General features: G+C 31.6%; 2 protein-coding genes and 1 pseudogene across 4 annotated transcripts; 2 read left to right on the forward strand and 1 right to left on the reverse strand.

Moving 5' to 3' along the window:
- The first annotated feature begins 1634 nt into the window (after positions 1 to 1634).
- LOC149881020 (uncharacterized) lies at positions 1635 to 2629 on the forward strand (annotated as a pseudogene).
- Positions 2630 to 5634: 3005 nt separating this feature from the next.
- Positions 5635 to 14583, reverse strand: LOC149881021 (uncharacterized). Of its 3 annotated transcripts, none has more exons than XM_090069803.1 (5): positions 14271 to 14583; positions 11327 to 14081; positions 10946 to 11231; positions 6905 to 7107; positions 5635 to 6603 (listed from the first exon to the last, which is right to left on the reverse strand). In XM_090069803.1, the coding sequence occupies exon 5, from the start codon at positions 6446 to 6448 to the stop codon at positions 5852 to 5854; it is 597 nt and encodes a 198-aa protein (XP_089925929.1). In that variant the 5' UTR covers positions 6449 to 6603; positions 6905 to 7107; positions 10946 to 11231; positions 11327 to 14081; positions 14271 to 14583; the 3' UTR covers positions 5635 to 5851. The 3 variants fall into 3 exon arrangements, with proteins under 3 accessions (XP_089925929.1, XP_089925928.1, XP_089925930.1); XM_090069802.1 differs by having other exon boundaries at positions 5635 to 6626; XM_090069804.1 differs by lacking the exons at positions 11327 to 14081; positions 14271 to 14583 and having other exon boundaries at positions 5635 to 6626; positions 10946 to 11319.
- Positions 14584 to 15917: 1334 nt separating this feature from the next.
- LOC149881022 (uncharacterized) lies at positions 15918 to 17831 on the forward strand. Its single transcript, XM_090068197.1, has one exon. It carries the CDS (start codon positions 17131 to 17133, stop codon positions 17776 to 17778), a length of 648 nt encoding a protein of 215 aa, XP_089924323.1. The 5' UTR covers positions 15918 to 17130; the 3' UTR covers positions 17779 to 17831.
- The last annotated feature ends 1603 nt before the right edge of the window (positions 17832 to 19434 follow it).

Below are 19434 nucleotides of genomic sequence, written 5' to 3' on the forward strand. Positions count from 1 at the left end.
AGAGGTATAAAAAGTGCAATAGCAATAGAGGAGCCTTTTTTTTTCTGATTGAAAACATGAGAGGAAATTTTGCAAAACTATATCTGATCTAATAACGATATACATAATAACGATATACATAATAACGATATACATAATAAGGACATTCATAATAACGATATACATAGTAACAAACTATCTGATCTAATAACGATAAACATAATAACAAACTCTCTAATCTAATAACGATATACATGATAACAAACCATATGATCTAATAACGACCTAACTTTAAATCCTGAGCAACAACGTTTTTTTTTAATTTCACTATTTTTATTAAAATTGTTCGTTTTAAATTTTTCCCTCCTCCTCCTCTCCCCCTCCTCCTCACTATTACAAGCTCGTAGTAATAATCATGTAGCATACAACCCTTGGCGGAATTATTAGTTTAAAGGATAATGTCGCCATGACTAATTGTGGTAGAAACTCATGTTGCAATACATGGAGATTGGGAGTGTTCTGTGAGCAAAGCTAATACGACTAGAACATATAACACAGCGAATAGCTGTTTGCATTTTCCAGAGCTTAGGATAACTATGAGACAGTGTTATATAGTATTTAACTTGTAAGCTTTACTACAATTCTATATTAATAACGTAGAACTGTTTAATCAAAGTATAACATAACATTATACTTTGAATATATTTTTAGATCTACCTAAAAATGATGCGAAACTATGTTTGCAAGTCAGAAAGAGGAAAAGTGTCGCAAGATACAATGTTACTAGCAGTAATACAAGTTACAAAATATAAAAGATCAATTAGAAAAGTTAGTACAGATTTCAAAATACATCGAAAGGCTCTAGGAAGGTATTGCATTAATTACAATGGATTACCTTCTGCTAGTAATACTTCAGTTCAAACTGAGGTGATTCACGAGAACTCAGTGATTCCTTTATTTTCTGATGATAGAAATGAATGCCAGATTATTGCTACTGTTGAAACGCCTGAGCCTAATGAGGTTAATGAAGTAACTACTACACTAAGGATCCAGAACCTCCTAAATCAAACAGAAAACCTTGGAAGTTTGGCTTGCCAAATGATTTCAGGTATAATAATTTTTGTGTTTAATTACTGATTTGAATTTGATAGTTTATTTTTATAACATAAGTAAAGACCCATGCACACACTGTTCAATACAAAACACAACTGGAAGAATTAAAAAGAATGGTAATGCAATGTGTAGGCTAATTTTCTTTTCTTTTCAGGTATTTGAATCTGAGCAGGAAGACTTGCTTGGAAATACCTTATGAAAGCAAGTGACATATACTATGGTATTTCTCCTAAGGAGGTCAGACGCTTTGCATATACATATTCTCTTGCCTGCAGCAGAAAGATTCCCCGATCATGGGCAAAGTTACAAATTGCAGGGTGTGATTGGTTTGCAGAATTCATGAAGAGGAATCCAAAACTTTCTATTCGTTTTCCTCAAATAACAAGTTTAACCCGCTGCGCTTTATTCATCAAAATGTTAAATTGCTTTTTTAAAACTTAAGTAATGTTTTGACGGGGTTGAAAGTGACCCCTGCAGACATATGGAATATTGATGAGACCGGAATCGCAACTGTACAACGAGCAGACAGTATCGCCGCTCGCAGAAGTTTTCCCCAGATAGGTCAAGTAACATCTGCTGAAAGAGGAGTATTAGTGACTATGGCTTTGGCGGTTAATACAATTGGCGATAGTGTGCACCCATCTTTTATCTTTCCGAAAGTTAACTTAAAGTCCCACTTTATTCGTGATGGACCAAATGGTGTGATGGATCATCCCATTCTTCAGGCTGAATGACAGAGAGAAATTTTCTTAAATATATCAAACATTCTGCCACTCACACACGTTGCTAAAATAACTATTCTTGTCTAGTTTTGATTGACAACCACAGCTCTCATCTTGATGCATCAGTTCTTGACTTTTGCAAAGAAAATGGGACCACACTTTTATCCTTTCCAGCACACTGTAGTCATAAGCTACAGCCATTGAATAGAAGTGTTTATGGTCCTTTTAAAAAGTTTGTTAGCGTGTGATGCGTGGATAACTGTAAACAAACGACCTATCTATGATGTACCTATCTATGATGTATACTACCTATGATGTACCTGGTATAGTGAGAACAGCACTTCCTAATGCTACAACTCCAAGGAACATAATGAGTGGCTTCCAAGTAACAGGAGTTTATCCATTTAACAGAAATATTTTTTTCAGAAAGTGACTTTTTGTCATTGTATACATCAGATAGACCAGATCCTAATGTCGATTTCTCCACTGCAGATTACAGCACTTCCAAACAAACGAATCTCAATAAATCAATTGCCTCTCTGTCTACTTCAAAGGAAGAAAAATTTGCAGATTTAAATAAAACACCAGGTGCCATTCCAAACCCTTTACTTTTACCATCTCCTGAAGGAGTAAGACCTTTGAAAAAGCTAAGCCTAGAAAACAGAGAATAAATAGGTCTAAAAATTGGAAACGAGTTTCTGCTATATTAACCGATTCCCCTAACAGATACCCCTGTTAAGAAAGCCTTGGAACATGAACAGCAGACATCAAAAGAAAAAAAAAGAGCTTTGAAACAAAAAAATAACACATACTAAAAAACTATTCTCTACCTAAATAGGTGATCCAAATAATTCTAAAACCAGCAATATTCAATCTTGTCAAACTAAGAGAAAGAAACCAAACAAGAAAGATGAGGAAGATGACATTGAAGATGAGAACGAAAATGCTTTGTGTCTTAGATACCTCAAACCTTTCTCAAACAGTCTTCCAGGTGCAGAGTGGATTCAGTGTTCAATCTGCCATCAGTGGGCACCTATGACTTGCGTAGAAAAAGAACTCAAGGGTCTATTTTATGAATATTTATACTGTAACGATCTTTTAGTCCCATTAGATGAAGACAGTGGCTAATCTGTGACCAGATATTTTAATGTATGTAGTCATTTTAAACGCTATGATAAAATAACGATTGTACATATATATGTAATTGTTTTCACTGTATGCACCTTTTTTACCTCAAATTTAACTAGAAATTATTTTGAGGTCTGCCCTAACCCATGGGCCAACTGACCCCAAATAAGTGACACATTGGCCCAAGGAACATCACTTTAAATAAAGCATTTTTAAGATATTCACAAACTTATATAAGCTTTTGATAATACATTTTTTTATTGTATATAGTTTTCGCAACCTTCTCCCATAAAGTAACAAAATAAAACACGAAATGCGAAAAAGTTAAGAATCAAAGAAAAAAATGCGGGTCAACGTGCGCCGGTCTACCTTATACACATAAATTTTTTTTTTTTTTCCTTAAAATTTTGAATATAAAAATGTTATGGGTCTCAAGACTTTATTGAAAATAAATGATAGATTTTTGGCATCCAAATAATTTTTTAAATCATTTGTTAAGTAAATTTAAAATAAATTAAATTAAATTACAAATTCAAATCAAATAAGTAAATTTAAATTAAAACAAGTAAATTCAATTAACTATTATTGCCAATGATTACATAAGAAAATTCAACTACTGCAATTTAATTAAGTGATCTTAAATCAAGCAATAAAGATGAAACCCCATTTCTGGTGATTTCGTCAGTGAAACTGCAAAACCTCGTAATAGACTTTTTGAAAAATGTTCAGGAGAGAGTTAAAACTAAATAGATTAAAAAGTTTATTCTTACATATAATAATCTTTTGCTATTAATTGTTATATCGTGTCTCTAACTGATATCAAATATTTTGAAAAAAGTATAATCACTAGGGGTTGGGGGAAAGCAGTTACGTGTTTTTGTAATTCATGTTTTGACAGCTTTTGGTAGATAGAAGGTTTTTCCACTAAAAGGTAACTAAGTAGTATAGACTATATTTTGCACGTTTCATTAATTTAATTTCCTCAGCCTGCTAAATAATTTAGTGTTGGGGCTCTAATTTTATTTAAATGATACTTGTTTTGATACTAGTTGTAAGAAACCTAAATATTCAATTAATAATTTAATATTCCATGTGACATTTTACGATAACAAAAACATTTATGACTGTTGACACAATAATTATCAATCTCATCAAAAAACATCTCGCTCAAATTTCTCATCAAAAAATATCTCGACAATAATTATCAATCTCATCAAAAAATATTCTAATACAGTTGATCAATCTTCATTAATAAAAGTAATCTCAACTAATATTAAAAGTCGTAATACTCAATTAATAATGCGGAAGATTGTCATAAAACTCCCAACAATACGAGGGGAGAACTTGTTTGAGTTCCTGGAGATGATTAAATTTCATCTTAGAAAGTTTACGCGGCTGCGAGTAAAGTCTAGTTGGAAGGAAAGGACCACGTGCTGTTCTCTTAGGCAGTGGTTGCCATTACAATAACTTGTATTTCATAATTCCTTCTGGTGTGTACATAATACACCTAATGTCTGTTACTACTGGATCACCAGTTTTAAACCCAGGTCTAATTGATTTATAGTACGAAACCTGTGCGTAGGATTTAAAGAAGTCGTGGGTTAGATATTTCACCGAGTATGGATTTTTAACGCACGCTTCGCGACATACGCCAACATAGTCAGTCGGCAAATAAATTTTTTTATTCCTCAAACGGTGTTCGATTGTACTATGAACTGAATCTACTTCCATTTGGGTGTGACCTTTTTCCAAGTAGTGCTGTTCTATCGTGACCTTATGTTCAATTACTAGGGCTAACAAGGCATTCGAGACAACTGCGTTTCGGTTTTGATAACAGCAACCATCGCTTTACAGAATCAACCTCGTGCATTTAGGGTTTGAGTTGATAAAGGCTGTCACATGGTCCGATATCATACTCACGAACACGTCTCCGCCTAAACCTCCTTCGCTTTCATTCCATAAGTAGCATGTGACGTTACCATTAGCCTCATTGTAAATTGTAAAATTATGAACGCATAATTTTGTTTTGTAGTAAAATGCATTGGCTTTAAGAAATGGAGCCATTTTGACAGCTTGGACGTCCATAGTGAACACTGCAATCTTATCTGGATGTGCAATAGAGTCAGCTTTATCTGCGGCTTTTTGACTTCGAGCTTCTTCTTTACGTTGCTGATGAACATTGTATATTTCATCTGAAATATGACCTAGTTTATGTGACGTGCATGTGTCACATTGATCTTTTTTGGGACGGTAAATTGCTAAGTTAAGAGCTTCAAATTCAGCTGCTACAATTGTTCTCGAGAGTGGTTTTAGTTGGGGAGAATTTGTTTGAAATGACTCTTCGAATAAACGATACAAGACCATCGCGGACATTATTGGTGGTTCAATATAGAGTTTATTAGTCGTAGCTCTACAGTAGTGAGCTGGAAGAGTGGGAAGATTTTTCAAAAAAGTCAGTAGAAATGTTTTCCTCTCATTACCAGCTGGAGTATTACAATGATTTCTCTTTGGTAAAGCTTTTATTGAGGGTTTTGTGCATACCACTACCATCTAGACTGGACTGCGCCCAGTCACGAACCTGCCACTCGCGCATTCCTAATGTGGCAAGAAACATCTTCTTGCAAACTTGAAATCTTCTATCGTCTTTTTTTAAAAAATACTTTAGAGTTGAATTACGGCGCGTTGTCTTGGCTGTCTTTCGCTTTGGCTCCATCGATTCTACGAGAGTCGCAATATACGTTCGTCTCATTCCCCAGTCCATTTTACCCCAAAAATGTGAGAAAATTTTTCCTCAATCTCCCTCATCGAAGTTTTGACAAAAATGATTCTTTGCTTTTTCATAGCGACTAGATTGACACGCAGGACCTATACTGCGTGGTGCTTTTACTTCTGATTGTACAAAATTACCATCACGATTTTTTTTTCAGACCTCTGTACTCTTCTCCTTTCATTCGCTTTAGAACATTACGTTTTCTTTCCCAGTTATTTGGTTCAGCTCGCCCTCGTTTGCATCTTGTTTTCTTTATTGTTGACGGTTGTATTTCAAAGTTTAGGGGATGTTCTTGATCATTTGAACTCACATGAACTGATGAACGGGTCACGCGATTATTCAAAGAAGTGCCGGGTTGAGGAGACCTGTGACTGGTTGCCGACATTTTTGAATCAACAGATACGCGGGCAGCACCAGAAGAGAGCGGTGAATTTTCCACATCTGATTCATCATTGTCGGAGGATTCTGAGGAATAGGAATAGTTTGAACCAGAATCTTGAAGATCGCTGGAATCACTAGATTCATTTTCTGCACCGGTATCATTTACCGTTACAATTTCAGAATTGGACAAGTGTTGTGTCGAGAGCTCACTATGATCCTGGTTTTCGGTTGAGCCAAAAACTCCATCAATTGACTCAAAGTTGATTAAATCAGACATGTTAGCTGTGTCTTTATCCCCAAATGTCACATTCATTAACGACGAATTTATAGTGATGTTGTCGTTGACAGCATCCATATCATAATCTACACTAGCACTTGTTTCACGAACCACACTAGAGTCTATGTTGGATCCTTTTTATTTCCAGAGTCAGTTTCACTGACGGCTGGAGTCGGTTGATTGACTTTTTTCGAATTCGCCAACAACATCATTTTGTAACCACGTGAATGTTCCTACAATAACAATACATAAAGGACTACAAGAAAATAAATTTACAGTATAGAAAATATTTACACTAACATCAAGTGATTATCAGATTTTTTTCACTAATAAATTAGATATAATATGATTTTACTTTTAAGCATGTCTTTTTACAAAATACTAGTAAACAAATTTGTGGTTTAACTGCAAAATCAAGTATCAGCAATATATAGAAGTGCAAAATCACGTATCAGCGCTGCACATTATAAGTCGTCATAATCACTCTAATTATTCAGAAATATCTAATTATTAAATAATTTAAATTATACTCACTTGTTAGTACGTTTCTTGTAGTCGTTTAAAAATAAAAATTTGTCACGATTTACGTTGATAAAGGAAATTATCTTTGAACGATTTTTCGCACACTACTATAACCACCAAAAGTACTGTCAGAAACACTTTGTTATTGATGATACGTGGTTTTGCTTTCACATTTTGGGCTAATGTAATTACGTGGTTATGTCACGTGATAAATTCTGTGAAAATCAAAAAGAAAATAAATTAGAGACCGCCGATTCGTTACTGTTTATCGGTTTGCGGATTGTGCACCGAATTATCTATGCTAAACGGTTCAAACTACTTACGGATTGATTTGATCCGAAAATAATTTATCGGAAAATAATTCGTTAAAATTTTTTCGGATTGCAATCCGATTCGATACTTTCGGATCGGATTGCAATTCGAAAAATTTTTTTCGAATTGGAATCCGAACCGATATTATTTTTACGGATTTATACGGATTCAGAATAAAAAAAGCTTTCGAATTAAGATTCATTTTTATTTATTTATAATATTCAAATATACAATGAAACGAAATGATTTCCTTGTTAAGAAATAAAAAAAAGTCAAAATCACACTGAAAGTTAATCATTTTCCAAATTCATTTCCTGGCCACACAATGTCTTGAATTTTACTGAGTTGCTTAGTGTTTTCTTTCATATATACCAACATCTCAACCTTTGAGATTGAAAGATTGGTTCTTCTAGAGCTGTATATATTCCCTGCTGTTGAGAAAACTCTTTCAGATGTTGATGATGCAGCAGGTATACAGAGGTTTTTTCTGGCTAGCCTTGACATTATTGGGTAAATATACTGGTTTTGTTTCCAGAATTCCAGTACATTTGTATTTGCTGGAACTGGTTTTGAATTCAAATACCCCTCAATTTCAGTAGAAATGGCTTTCTTGGTGCTTGTTTCACCTCCAGGATTAATGTAACCTGCACCAAACACTTTCTTCCTCAGTTATTCAGTGAAATCAAAGTCGTCATCATCTTCATCATCCAACATTGAAGGGGAAGGAGTGCTTTGGCTAGCCAAAATTTCTTTTTTTGACAGTTCTTCCATAGCTTTTTTTACTGCAGTTTTGACTACTTCAAATTTTTCCTGTTAGGATCTAAAAAATGAGCTATAGAGAATTCAATATTCATCAACTCCCCTTCAAATCTTTTGTTTAGATCTTCATTGAAGTAGTGAGCAAGCTCTGATGACACCTCGGTTTTTGGCTTGATCATCTCCCTTGCTAATCTTCCTCTGATGTTGTATAGGCAATTAATAACGGAACAGATGCTAACATTCTTTTCACTGCTGCATTTCTCAGAGAATTCTGAAAAGCCTCTCAGAAGCCGGATGACAGATTGAATAGATTCCACTTCATCATCTGTTGGTAAAAGATCTGTCAACTTACAACCTCCAGAAACAGTAGGGTTCGGATTCTTTAAAGAATGCATCGCCGGAAGAAGATCCACCACAGACTCCATTTGATGGAGGTCAGAGTTCCATCTTGTGGGGCATCTCTGTACTAACTTCGTTCTGGAGTTTTTTAACGCTTTGGCAGCATTAACTAAAGTCATAGCTTTTTGAGAGGACTGGTTGAAGTGACCTACTAATTTTGTTATTTTGTGGTTGAGAATTGACCATTTTGGACATCTTTTATCATCGACAGCACCACTGACAACTAGATTTAGACGGTGGTCGACACACCAAATTGCACTTTGAACCCCAATTGATTTCCTAACACCTGCTTGGACATTAGCTGCACCGTCGACTGTTATCCAGGTTTTGACTCCAAAATCAAGTTCCAGTTTGTTGATAGATTCATTGAGCTTCTTGGCAATATTGTCGGCAGTATGTTGTTCGGGGAAGTAGGACATTTCTACCAAGAAGCGCTTTAATTGGAACTTTGAATCTATATAGTGGAGTGTAAGGCTCATGAAAGACAAATTGGTGTGATCAGTGGTCCACACGTCGGATGTAAAGGCCACTCCATCAAGATTTGACTTGTCTGAATTGAAAATGTTTTTTACTTGTTCCTTGATGAATTTAAAAATGGGGGGGAATGTATTTTGTAGATATATTCTTTGCTGTAATGGCTCTGAATTGACCGTTGGTTGCAGTTCTCATCATCCGGGTGAATGCGTCAGTTTCTACAATAGAAAATGGTTGAGTGTCCTCAATCACCCATTTAGTAATGTCAACAACAGTTCTTATTTGATTGATGTCAGTAACTTCCCATTCAGGTTTGGTAGCCTGTTTTCTGCCTTGCAGTGTCTGTGTGTTGGAAGTGCCACAAGTTCCACTTGGTCCAGGCTGTGGCGATACTGGTGTATCTTTTTGTGTTTGTGGACATCTCCTCTTTTTTCCTCTTTCTTGTGTTTGTTCAAAATCTGAGTCTTCAGAGGCAAGCTCATCAAAAATGTCTGGTATTGTTGATTTTTGCTTGTCTTTCCTTTCTAATTGATTATATAAATTCAAGTGGACTCTTTTCAAATGGTTCCTTAAAGGACTTGTGGTGCTTTTATTGATTAAGTATATTTTGCCACAGGCCTTGCATTTTGCCTTGTTTTCCTCCACATTGTTGAAGAATTCCCAAATATTAGACAGCTTAGGCATCTGAAAAGAAAAAAAAAGTGAAATAAAAAAAAAAAAAGAAACGAATCGGATTGAGTTTGCCATATCGGATCGGACGAATATTTCGGATTATTTATTGAATTTAAAATCCACAAAAACGGATCAGATTGTTAATAAGGATTACTTTTCGGATTAAAAATTCGAAAACACGGATCAAATCACATTTTCGATTTACTGACTTTTTATTGAAATATTTGCCTCAATATTTCCTTAATATTTGCCTTAATAAAAGGTGATAGTTTTTGATGCATACAAACAGTTTCCGAAAAAGAACTAATTATTTATTAAGTTATTTGAAAATTTTCCTTAATATTCGTCTTAACAATAAATGATATTTTAGAGGCATGCATAAAGTTTTCAATAAAAGAACTAATTATTTGCCTTAATTATTGAAATGAGCGTAACAATTTTTCAAACTAGTTTTTATCTCTATTTCTATTTTTATTTCTGTTAATATTTAAGTAGAAGAAATATTACAATATAAATTTTATCGGACCAATCCACTAATTGAAGCAATCCGCAAAGCGAAATAATTCGCAAAGGAATTCGATCCACAAAAAAAAAAAAAAAAAAAAAAACCGCAAAAATTCAGTTTGAAATATTCTTAACTTTTAAATCAAATTAATATGATATTGGCTTACCGTAATAAATGTAGGTGAAGAATAGTAGACTTGATCTGTTGAACGAATTGTTGTATGTTAAGATTTCCAAATAGAACTGATTGAAAATAAAAAAGAAATCCACTATTTATAGGACGCGCACATAATAAAAACGTAATTTTTTTGGACCACACCATTTAATGGTGACGCGAACGGAACGCGATTCGTATAATTCGCTAAACGAATTAAAGTTAAATTGATTTGTAAAAATTTTTCGGATTAATAATCCGAACAGCAAAGAGAATCCGCAAAAAAAAAAATCCGCTAGTGGTTCGTAAAAATTTTTCGGATTGATAATCCGAACAGCGAAGTGAATCCGCAAAAAAAAAATTCGCTAGTGGTTCGTAAATTAGCTTTCGGATTATTAATCCGAAAAATTTTTACGAACTGACTATTTTAATCCGCAAAATAAGTCGGATTGGCTTTTTGCGGATTTTACGAACCGAATCGGCGGTGCCTAAAATAAATATCTCCAGAATCTTCTAAAGTTATATATATTGAAAACTTAGGTACTGGTCCACCATGTTCATATGATATTAAAGATATATTTTTTTCTTTTTCAACAAAATAAAATTTTTCTTCACAGATATTTATCATTGACTTCAAATTTTTTACAATTGAATTAAATTGAATAGCATCCATTTTTTTGAAGTTTTCAAACTCATCAGGTAAACTATTCTTTCATAGCACATTAACCCAGTGACATCTCGTTTTCTAGACACTATTGGAATACAAGATACTGGTATACCTTTAAAGACTGATGGAGGATGCACTGGAACAAAACTACCACCTTTGACTTTATTTAATTTTGCATCTTTAGGCTAGTGCTGAGCACAAATTCGCTTATAATCTGTAAACACAAAGTTTGCATTTGGAAGTTTTTTAATTCATAACTCGCGATCCTCGGATTCACAGACAAAGACATACCAATTTTATCTTCACCATGTTTTAAAACGCATTCAAACATTGGCTAACCATTTCCCGACTCTAGATACTCCAATATTTACTACACTATCCCATAATAACTTTTTCATCTAAACGAGAAGAATTATTAATTACTATTAGTTAATTAATTCCAGTTATACTATTACAGCTCGAAGAACTATAACCTTATTTTATCTTCACTTACTTTGAAATTATAGAAAATAATTTCATTTTTGTAAACTTCGTTTATGATTTGATTCTGATCATTTTCTGGTGATATCAAAAATTTACTTCATCTTAAAGAAAGAAACAGTAAAAACACCTAGTTTTATAAAACGAAACAAAATACAGAAAGAAATTATTTCGTTTTTTATTTAAACAGAATACAGACACGCAACTATTTCTTTAAAGTTAAATAATTTTGCAGACCTGCGACGCATTCGGCTAAAAGTTCTAAAAAAAGACTGATTTTTTAAATAGTAAATTCTCCATAACAAAAATAACAAACCTTTCTCTTTTTACTTCTCTTGATAGAACAGGTCTTATTTTTCCTAATTGTCAAAAAAAATTAAAATTCCTTTGTTCCTTAGCGTGTATTTTTAAATGCCCCCGAACGTCCGGTAATCTTAAAAGTGAATTTTATTTGCATGATTTTGTCAAAACAACATTTTTTTTTTGTTGAAACCAAAAGAACAACGTTCTGACTGTATAATGCACAAGTTTATGTTTACAAAGTAAGGTGAATTCGCATTGTATATAACATTTTAAATAGGTTACATGGAGTTGTTTCACTATTTGGTAATTTCCAGATCCACGGATATTAGGAAAATCTATATACGAAAGATCGCCGTGATAGAAACGTTTTAAATAATAAAATATAAAAGCCCAAAAGTTGCAGTTACGAGGTTTTGCAGTTTCACTGACGATTTGGTTTTATATACAGGGATCTTATAAATGTATATGGGCAAATTTTAGCTACAAAGCCAGAGATATTGACTATTTGTTTTTTGACTTAAATACTGTCCCAATTCAGTACTTAAGTACTTTTTACATGACTGTTCAAACACTGGATTTAAGTACTTTTTGAATAAAATTTTTATTCTTTGTAGCAATTAGTTGGTTTTTTTTTTTACAGGATGAGATTGCTAACATCATACTCTATATTCTTTTATATCTTATTATAAATTAGTATCAGAAGACAATAAAAAATAAATAAATAAATAAACACTGAATTTTATATTAATTTATCAAAAATCTAAATACCAAAAAAAAAAACAACTCTTCAATGAGTTTAGTGTCACTACCATCCTCAGGAGCTATGTCTTTCCTTCAGATGTTATCACAAAATGTGGCTTCAGCTGGAATATTTAAATATTTTAAAATTCTCCTATGTCATTAGCTTTTTTTAAATTTACACATATCCTATTTTGCTTGATGGATTAAAGGGTAGAAAGTTTTTTTCCCCCATTTAAATATTGGTACTAAATCTGAACACCCAGATGCCATCAAATTTCTGCTAAAGGGTTCCTTACCCCTTTCAAACTTAGCCCCTCTGAATTCACTAACGTCAATGATGGATTTTAAGAGGAGGTCAAATGCATTTTTAAAGTCAAGGACTTAAACAACAGTAATCCTATCATCTATTATGTTGTGTGTAAGAGGATGTTCAATATACACAACATCAAAAAGGGTTGATAGATCCTTCCCCTTAATGATGGAAACCCACTGTAAAGGGAGAATGAACCTATCTTTTTTTTTTTTGCATCCTCTACTCAACACATCCAAAAACCTGATCACACAGCATTTGGCTATGTCCTGAAGTGAATAGCTGACATGCACTGCTGTCAGAAATGGAATTTCATTTACAATCCTCTGCAGATATGCAAAAGTATACCAACTCTTGTTCTGAGAAGCAGATATCCATAAACAAGATAAGTTTTGATATAGAATTATCAAATGTAGAAATATAACGATCTAGACAAGAGATCACCGTTGGCTGAAAAATATTCTGCATACAAATACATTTTTATTGAACTAGCTAAACTCTCATGAAAACACAAATTATGTATCCAGAGATGATTTTATAGTTCTTGTCCAATACCAGTTAAAGGCAGTGGTTGGTTTTTTTCAAAATCCATGCAAATTACTGCAGTTTCTTGAGTTAGATTTGCAGCTGAAGTGACCTCTATGATCTGAGCATTAAATACATCAGATTTCCTGATGGGAAGCTCATGTTGTGTTATCAGGTCTTTGAATAAAATACTGTTATTTGCTATTCCAGCAGCCTTTATTTCAGTTATAAAATTTCTCATATCTATCGCAAATGTCTGAGCAAGAAAATCCAAACTTAATATTGAACTTAAAGTTAAAAATTTCATGGTAAAAACCAGTACTTGCATGTTTCTTTTAAATCAAATTTGTTGCGTGTAAATAAACAATGCATTTCAGCAACAGTCCAAGAGGTATCAATATATTTTTTAAACAAATTCTTTGATCTACAGTAATGACTTTCATGTGCAGGGAACATTCTTATGTAGTCACAAACAGGATTTCAAATATCTTCATCAATCTTTATATGATTGCTGTGTTTTCTGTGTCTATAATCAAGACTAACAGAAAAATTAAACACTTATTTTTTTAGCCTTGATTCATTTATGCCATGAAATGCTGATTTGCACTTGGAAACAGTTTGTTCCTGAGCAGTTAGAGAATAAGAAAGGCTACTTTGCTCTTTACCATTATCTTTTCTTGGCTTTTGACAAATTCCAGTGTCAGGACTTACACTTTTGCATCTACTTAGGTACAAATTTTGAGAATCATGGTCCTTAAGAGAAGTAAAGACTGTGAAAAGTCTTTGTTAAGCATCTTCAGCAAGTTTTGTCAAATATTTAAAACAACATTCCACAACAAAAGGTTCATTCAATGGCTCGAGCTTGTTTACCATAAGATGTGTGCTTCTGCTAAAAAGATATAATATTTTATTGTAACTATTAAAGTTATAAAATTGAACTCAGTAATAAAAAATTTTAATACAAAATATTTACAAACTATTAATAAAGTTAAAACGAAAGTGAAAAATTATAGTGTAAAATAATGATACTAATAATCATACTGAGCTGTAAAATAATGATACTAATAATCATACTAACTTTATGATGATTAAGAATCATATAAAAACATGGATCTCAAAATCAATGGAAAGTGCTCTAATCTGAAGTTGAAAGTACAAAATTATACGACAAATCCCTAATATTCGCCATCTTGAATAAACTTATGTCACGGCTTATTTTGTTCTCAAAAGCAAAACATTGCTAGCCTGGTTTTTATTATAAAAAAGTGTATTTTTGGATTATTGTAGGCGCGAAAGTTCTTTCGAGTGTAATTAGATATACAAACGAATATAAAACATCTTACTCTTGTGAAACATGTGATTCTTTCTTGAAAATTTTGTATTTATAAAAGAATTTAAGACAATTTTTTTAAATAAAAATTTACTTTATTATTAAGTAAAAAGTAATAGTAAAGATGAACTTTCATTGAATAATAAAAATGGAACTCTTTATTCTTTTTAGCAAAAAATTTTAATGAAATTGTGTGGCTATGAAAATAGCCGTTTTTAATTAGGAAGATCCTGGGCAACGGGGCTATTGCGTTTGTTTGTTGGTTTTTGAAGAGCTATGACATGTTGATAAATAAAGAAACCATAGGCGCCGAGTTCACGGGGGCAACAGGGGCAGTGCACCCCCAGGAAATTTATACAAATAATATATTATCACGGATTATCATGAGGGCGAGAGTATCTATTCGCCCCCGAGATAATCCGCGATAATATATTATTAGTATAAATTTCCTGGGGGGGGGGGGGGGGGGCATTGTCCCTGTTGCCCCCGTGAACTCGGCGCCTATGAAAGAAACAGAATAATTATTTTGAAACATTCGTTTTTGTATGACAGAGGTAATGAAAATAAATTTTAACGGGGGGTTAACTTGAAGTATTAAAAAAAAAAGTCTATAGTTTTAAATATATATACTTTGCTAATAAACAATTTTAATTGTTTTAAAAATCATTTCAGTATATAATCAATAACAGAAGTTTTCAACTTATTCCATAAAAACTTTAAAAGATATTCTAGACAACTAAGTAAGAGCCCTAGTAAAAGCATATTGGCGTGATAATTTAAACGCGAATGAATTCTCACGATCTTTTATTCGAAGTCTTCATTATAACAAAATAAAAACCAGGTCGTGAATACTTTGAAATGATAACTTTTAGACAAAAAAAAGTCACTATTCAAGATGGCGAATATTAGGGATTTGTCGTATAATTTTGTACTTTCAACTTCAGATTAGAGCACTTTCCATTGATTTTGAGACCCATGTTTTTATACGATTCTTAATCAACATAAAATTCTCTATCAGAATCAATCATAAAATCAGGGGGGAGGGGAGTCGAGTAGCGCCAGGTTTTGTTTAAATTTAACATTCACGGTCGTTCAAACTCTGTTAATAAGCGACAGGTTATTGTGCGCAAGCGCAGTTGGATTATGAAAATTTTAGAACTTTCAAAATGGCTACGGACCTTCGTTACAGAATGAATTTTTACTTAGCGACCAATTTTTCATTACTTATCACGTTTTTTAAAATTGTCTACGTTGATAACCAGCTTTTAGACTGTTAGTAATGTCTCGGTAACTTAATTTTATTAAGAAGTAAGTAAAATGAAAGGAAATATTATTTTATGATTGAAGAGGATCTACATAAAAAAACTTTTTCTTTGATTTGTTTACAAATTTGGAAGTCTTTTTACATTTTTTTTGAGCGATAAAACTTAAAAGTTTTTCTACTTTTACTTATATCAATCTTTTAACTTTTTGTTTCTTATAAAAAATCATTGCACTCAATTTTTTTTCTTGTTCAAAATTTACATCTAACTATTGTCCTAAATTGATAACATTTTATTTATATCGTTTGTGAAATAAAAATTGTCCTTATGTAAAAAACTTGACTAAATGTTTTTAATAATTTTAAATAAAATCTTTTACTTTATATGAAGTTTTTTATTGATTTATTAGCTTAATTTACTTCATGAATATAAACACTACATAATGCATGTGGTTAAGTTTGATGGTTATTCACAAGAACTATCCAAAAAGTTTAATTATTTTTAGATGAAAATCCATTACAAAAATTTGAATCTTATTTACAGGGTCTGTGGATATTTGGTTGGGAAAAAAAAGTATCCTATTGGAATAAACCAAAAAAAGAACATTGAACTATGTATTCCATGTCATGTTGTCAGATTTAGAGAATCTACACTAGGGATCGCCAGTATACGGTATACTAAAGATTTAGTGTACAGTCTACCGTAAAGTATACCGTACAGTATACCGTAAAGTATACTGTAAAGTTTAACGTAAACAAAACTTTTTACTTTTTTTTTTTTCGATTACTATTATTACTATTTATTTCAGATTAGAGAAATCTGTAGAATAAACAATCTTAAATCTTAAAAGGGTGAAGAGCAGCACAAACAGCCTGGTATAAAAATATAACAACTAAACAAATTAAAGTTTTTATTAAATAAATCTAAGAAACAAAAATTGAATAAAAAAAAACACTTTAATCATGTTTAGTCAAATAATAGACATGATGCAGTAATTTAATTCATTAAGAAAATATAATTTTAAAGCCAGTCCAAAAATATTTCACAAATAAAAGTAAACAGGTATACTAATCTGTATACTAAATTTTAGTATACCAAGTATACCGTAAAGTATACCGTAAAGTTACTATACCGTATACTGTAACCGGCGATCCCTAATCTACACTCATCTAAAAATTTTCAAAACGTTATGATACCATATATAATATGATCAAAAGAATGAAATCAACAACACTTCTTTTAAATATCAACTGGAAAACTCATTGTGATAAATGCTATTGTTATCAGCAGTTAGAAAAACTCAGTAAAAGTTTAAATGTTACTAAATCACTAAAACAAAAATAAAAATGCTTATTGGTTGCCCTGGTATTGGTAAAAAAGTGTGGTCATCTTCCATGATTGCTACCATTAAAAAAAGCATTGTGACAGCACATGACTTGGAAATAGATATTGAAGAACTAAAAAAAGAAATCAATCCTCATTTACAACTTTACCAGTGTAATTTTTATGGTAAAATACCAAAACAACCAGCAACTCTAAAAAAATGTGAACACTTATTTTGTGTTTTCTGTCTTGTGGAAAATATAAAGGTTAACCAACTCAATGAAACATTATGTCCAAAATATAAACAGCTTATTTTACCTGAAGATTTGATTTCCAGTATTAAAACAAATTCTCTTTTAATTATGTTGACTATTGCATGTATATGTAAAAAAAAGTTTAATTCAATCAAAGAATATGATTTAGATATTAATCATAAGTGCATCTGCCTTGATAAATCGTTAATATTACCACAATCAGCCCCATTGTTATCATCATCAATATTCTCATTTGCATCTAATTTGGTTTCATCGTCATCATCATCATCATCATCATCATCATCATCATCATCATCATCATCATCATCATCATCATCATCATCATCATCATCATCATCGTCATCATCATCATCTTCATCATCTTCATCATCAGTTATTCATCAACAACGTTTCTAATTTTAACTAAGGCTTTTAATAAATATTTATTGTCAATAAAACAGCTGTATTATCTAATTAGATGTAGTTATATTTTCCATAACTGTCTCTACATTACCAAACTAGAAACCAAGATTGCTGTGGCAAAGGCATAACTGACGAGGGAAACACACCCACATAGCCTTGTCAAAACCAATTCATGAAAAAAAAAGTTTTTTGTTGCAGTTTGATATTATTTATCTTCTCATTGCCATTAATGTTAGTATATATTTTGATGAATTGGTAATTTGTTTGCTTAAGCAGAGGCTTAAACAAACCAATAGCAGGAATTTCCCTACTCTTCCAGGTTTTTTTACAATCTGCCCTTCCTTTTGCTTCATATTATTGAACAACTTCTATGTATTGATGCAATGTTTCATCAGCTGTTTGGCAACTTTTCACCGGTCCACTATATATATATATATATATATATATATATATATATATATATATATATATATATATATATATATATATATATATATATATATATATATATATATATATATATATATATATATATATATATATATATATATATATAAATAGGTAATAGATAAAATTTTGGCTTATACTTTTTGTGTTAAAAGATAAACTTGTTTTATCATGTTTATATATACAAATATAGTTCTGGTATCATATCAAACATTAAAAAAAAAAAAAAGGCTAATCACATAATTCAGTGAAAAATGTTGAAAGTGTTAAAGAAAAAACTAACCACTCTATTTAGAGCACATTTTTAATCTAATTTGACCAAAATTGTGACTCAAGGAAACTTCAAGCTAATTTTAAAAAAATTTAATCTTTAAAGTTGATCAGTAAAAAGTTGCCAAACAGCTGAAAACATTGCATCAATATATGTCCTTGATCCTAAAATAGCACACAAATTTTAAATGTAATAACAAACAATAAAGAGACCAATTATGAATACAAAGCAAAAGTAAATAAACCTGTAAGAGTAAGGAGTGAGATGAGAAGTAATAAAAATTAAAAAAAAACACCTGAAAAACTAAACAAATCTTGCTATTTCACACCAAAAACCTGGCTGTTTTAAACGTATGAAGAGTTTTATTTTAATAAACTTCAGAAAATTTGATTTATATTAAAAGATTGATATAGAAATTTGTTCTTTATTCATTATCATTCGTTAAAAAAAAAGGAAAAACCAAACACTAACGCTTGATAATGACTTTTTTCGTCTAAATAAAGTAACCACCTATAGTGGTTGTAAATAAGCTCACTCCACTTTAAATTTGGTCGCGATTGCTCAAATACACTGATCTTAAAATATAACTGGATAGCTTATTGAATTGCCTAAGCAAACGAAAAGCAATCAAACCCAATTCAGAAGGTAAAAAATATCAGAATGTAAAAGAAAAAATATATGTATGTATGAATGTAATATATGTATTTATGTGTGTGTATATATATATATATATATATATATATATATATATATATATATATATATATATATATATAGCTGTGTGGGTGTTTGTATGTTTATTTACAAGAAGAAAAAATTGAGTGCTAAGATCTGATAAAAGTGTTAAATACTATAAAAACTCATCTGAATTTTAAAAAAATAATAATTTAATTTCTACGCTCAGAAAATTAGATAATATATTTTTAAAAGTG

This window comes from Hydra viridissima, unplaced genomic scaffold (genome assembly GCF_058129835.1).
Source record: "Hydra viridissima isolate aposymbiotic clone 2 unplaced genomic scaffold, HvirCarnegie_v1 scaffold_12, whole genome shotgun sequence".
Classification (NCBI taxonomy): Eukaryota; Metazoa; Cnidaria; class Hydrozoa; order Anthoathecata; family Hydridae; genus Hydra; species Hydra viridissima.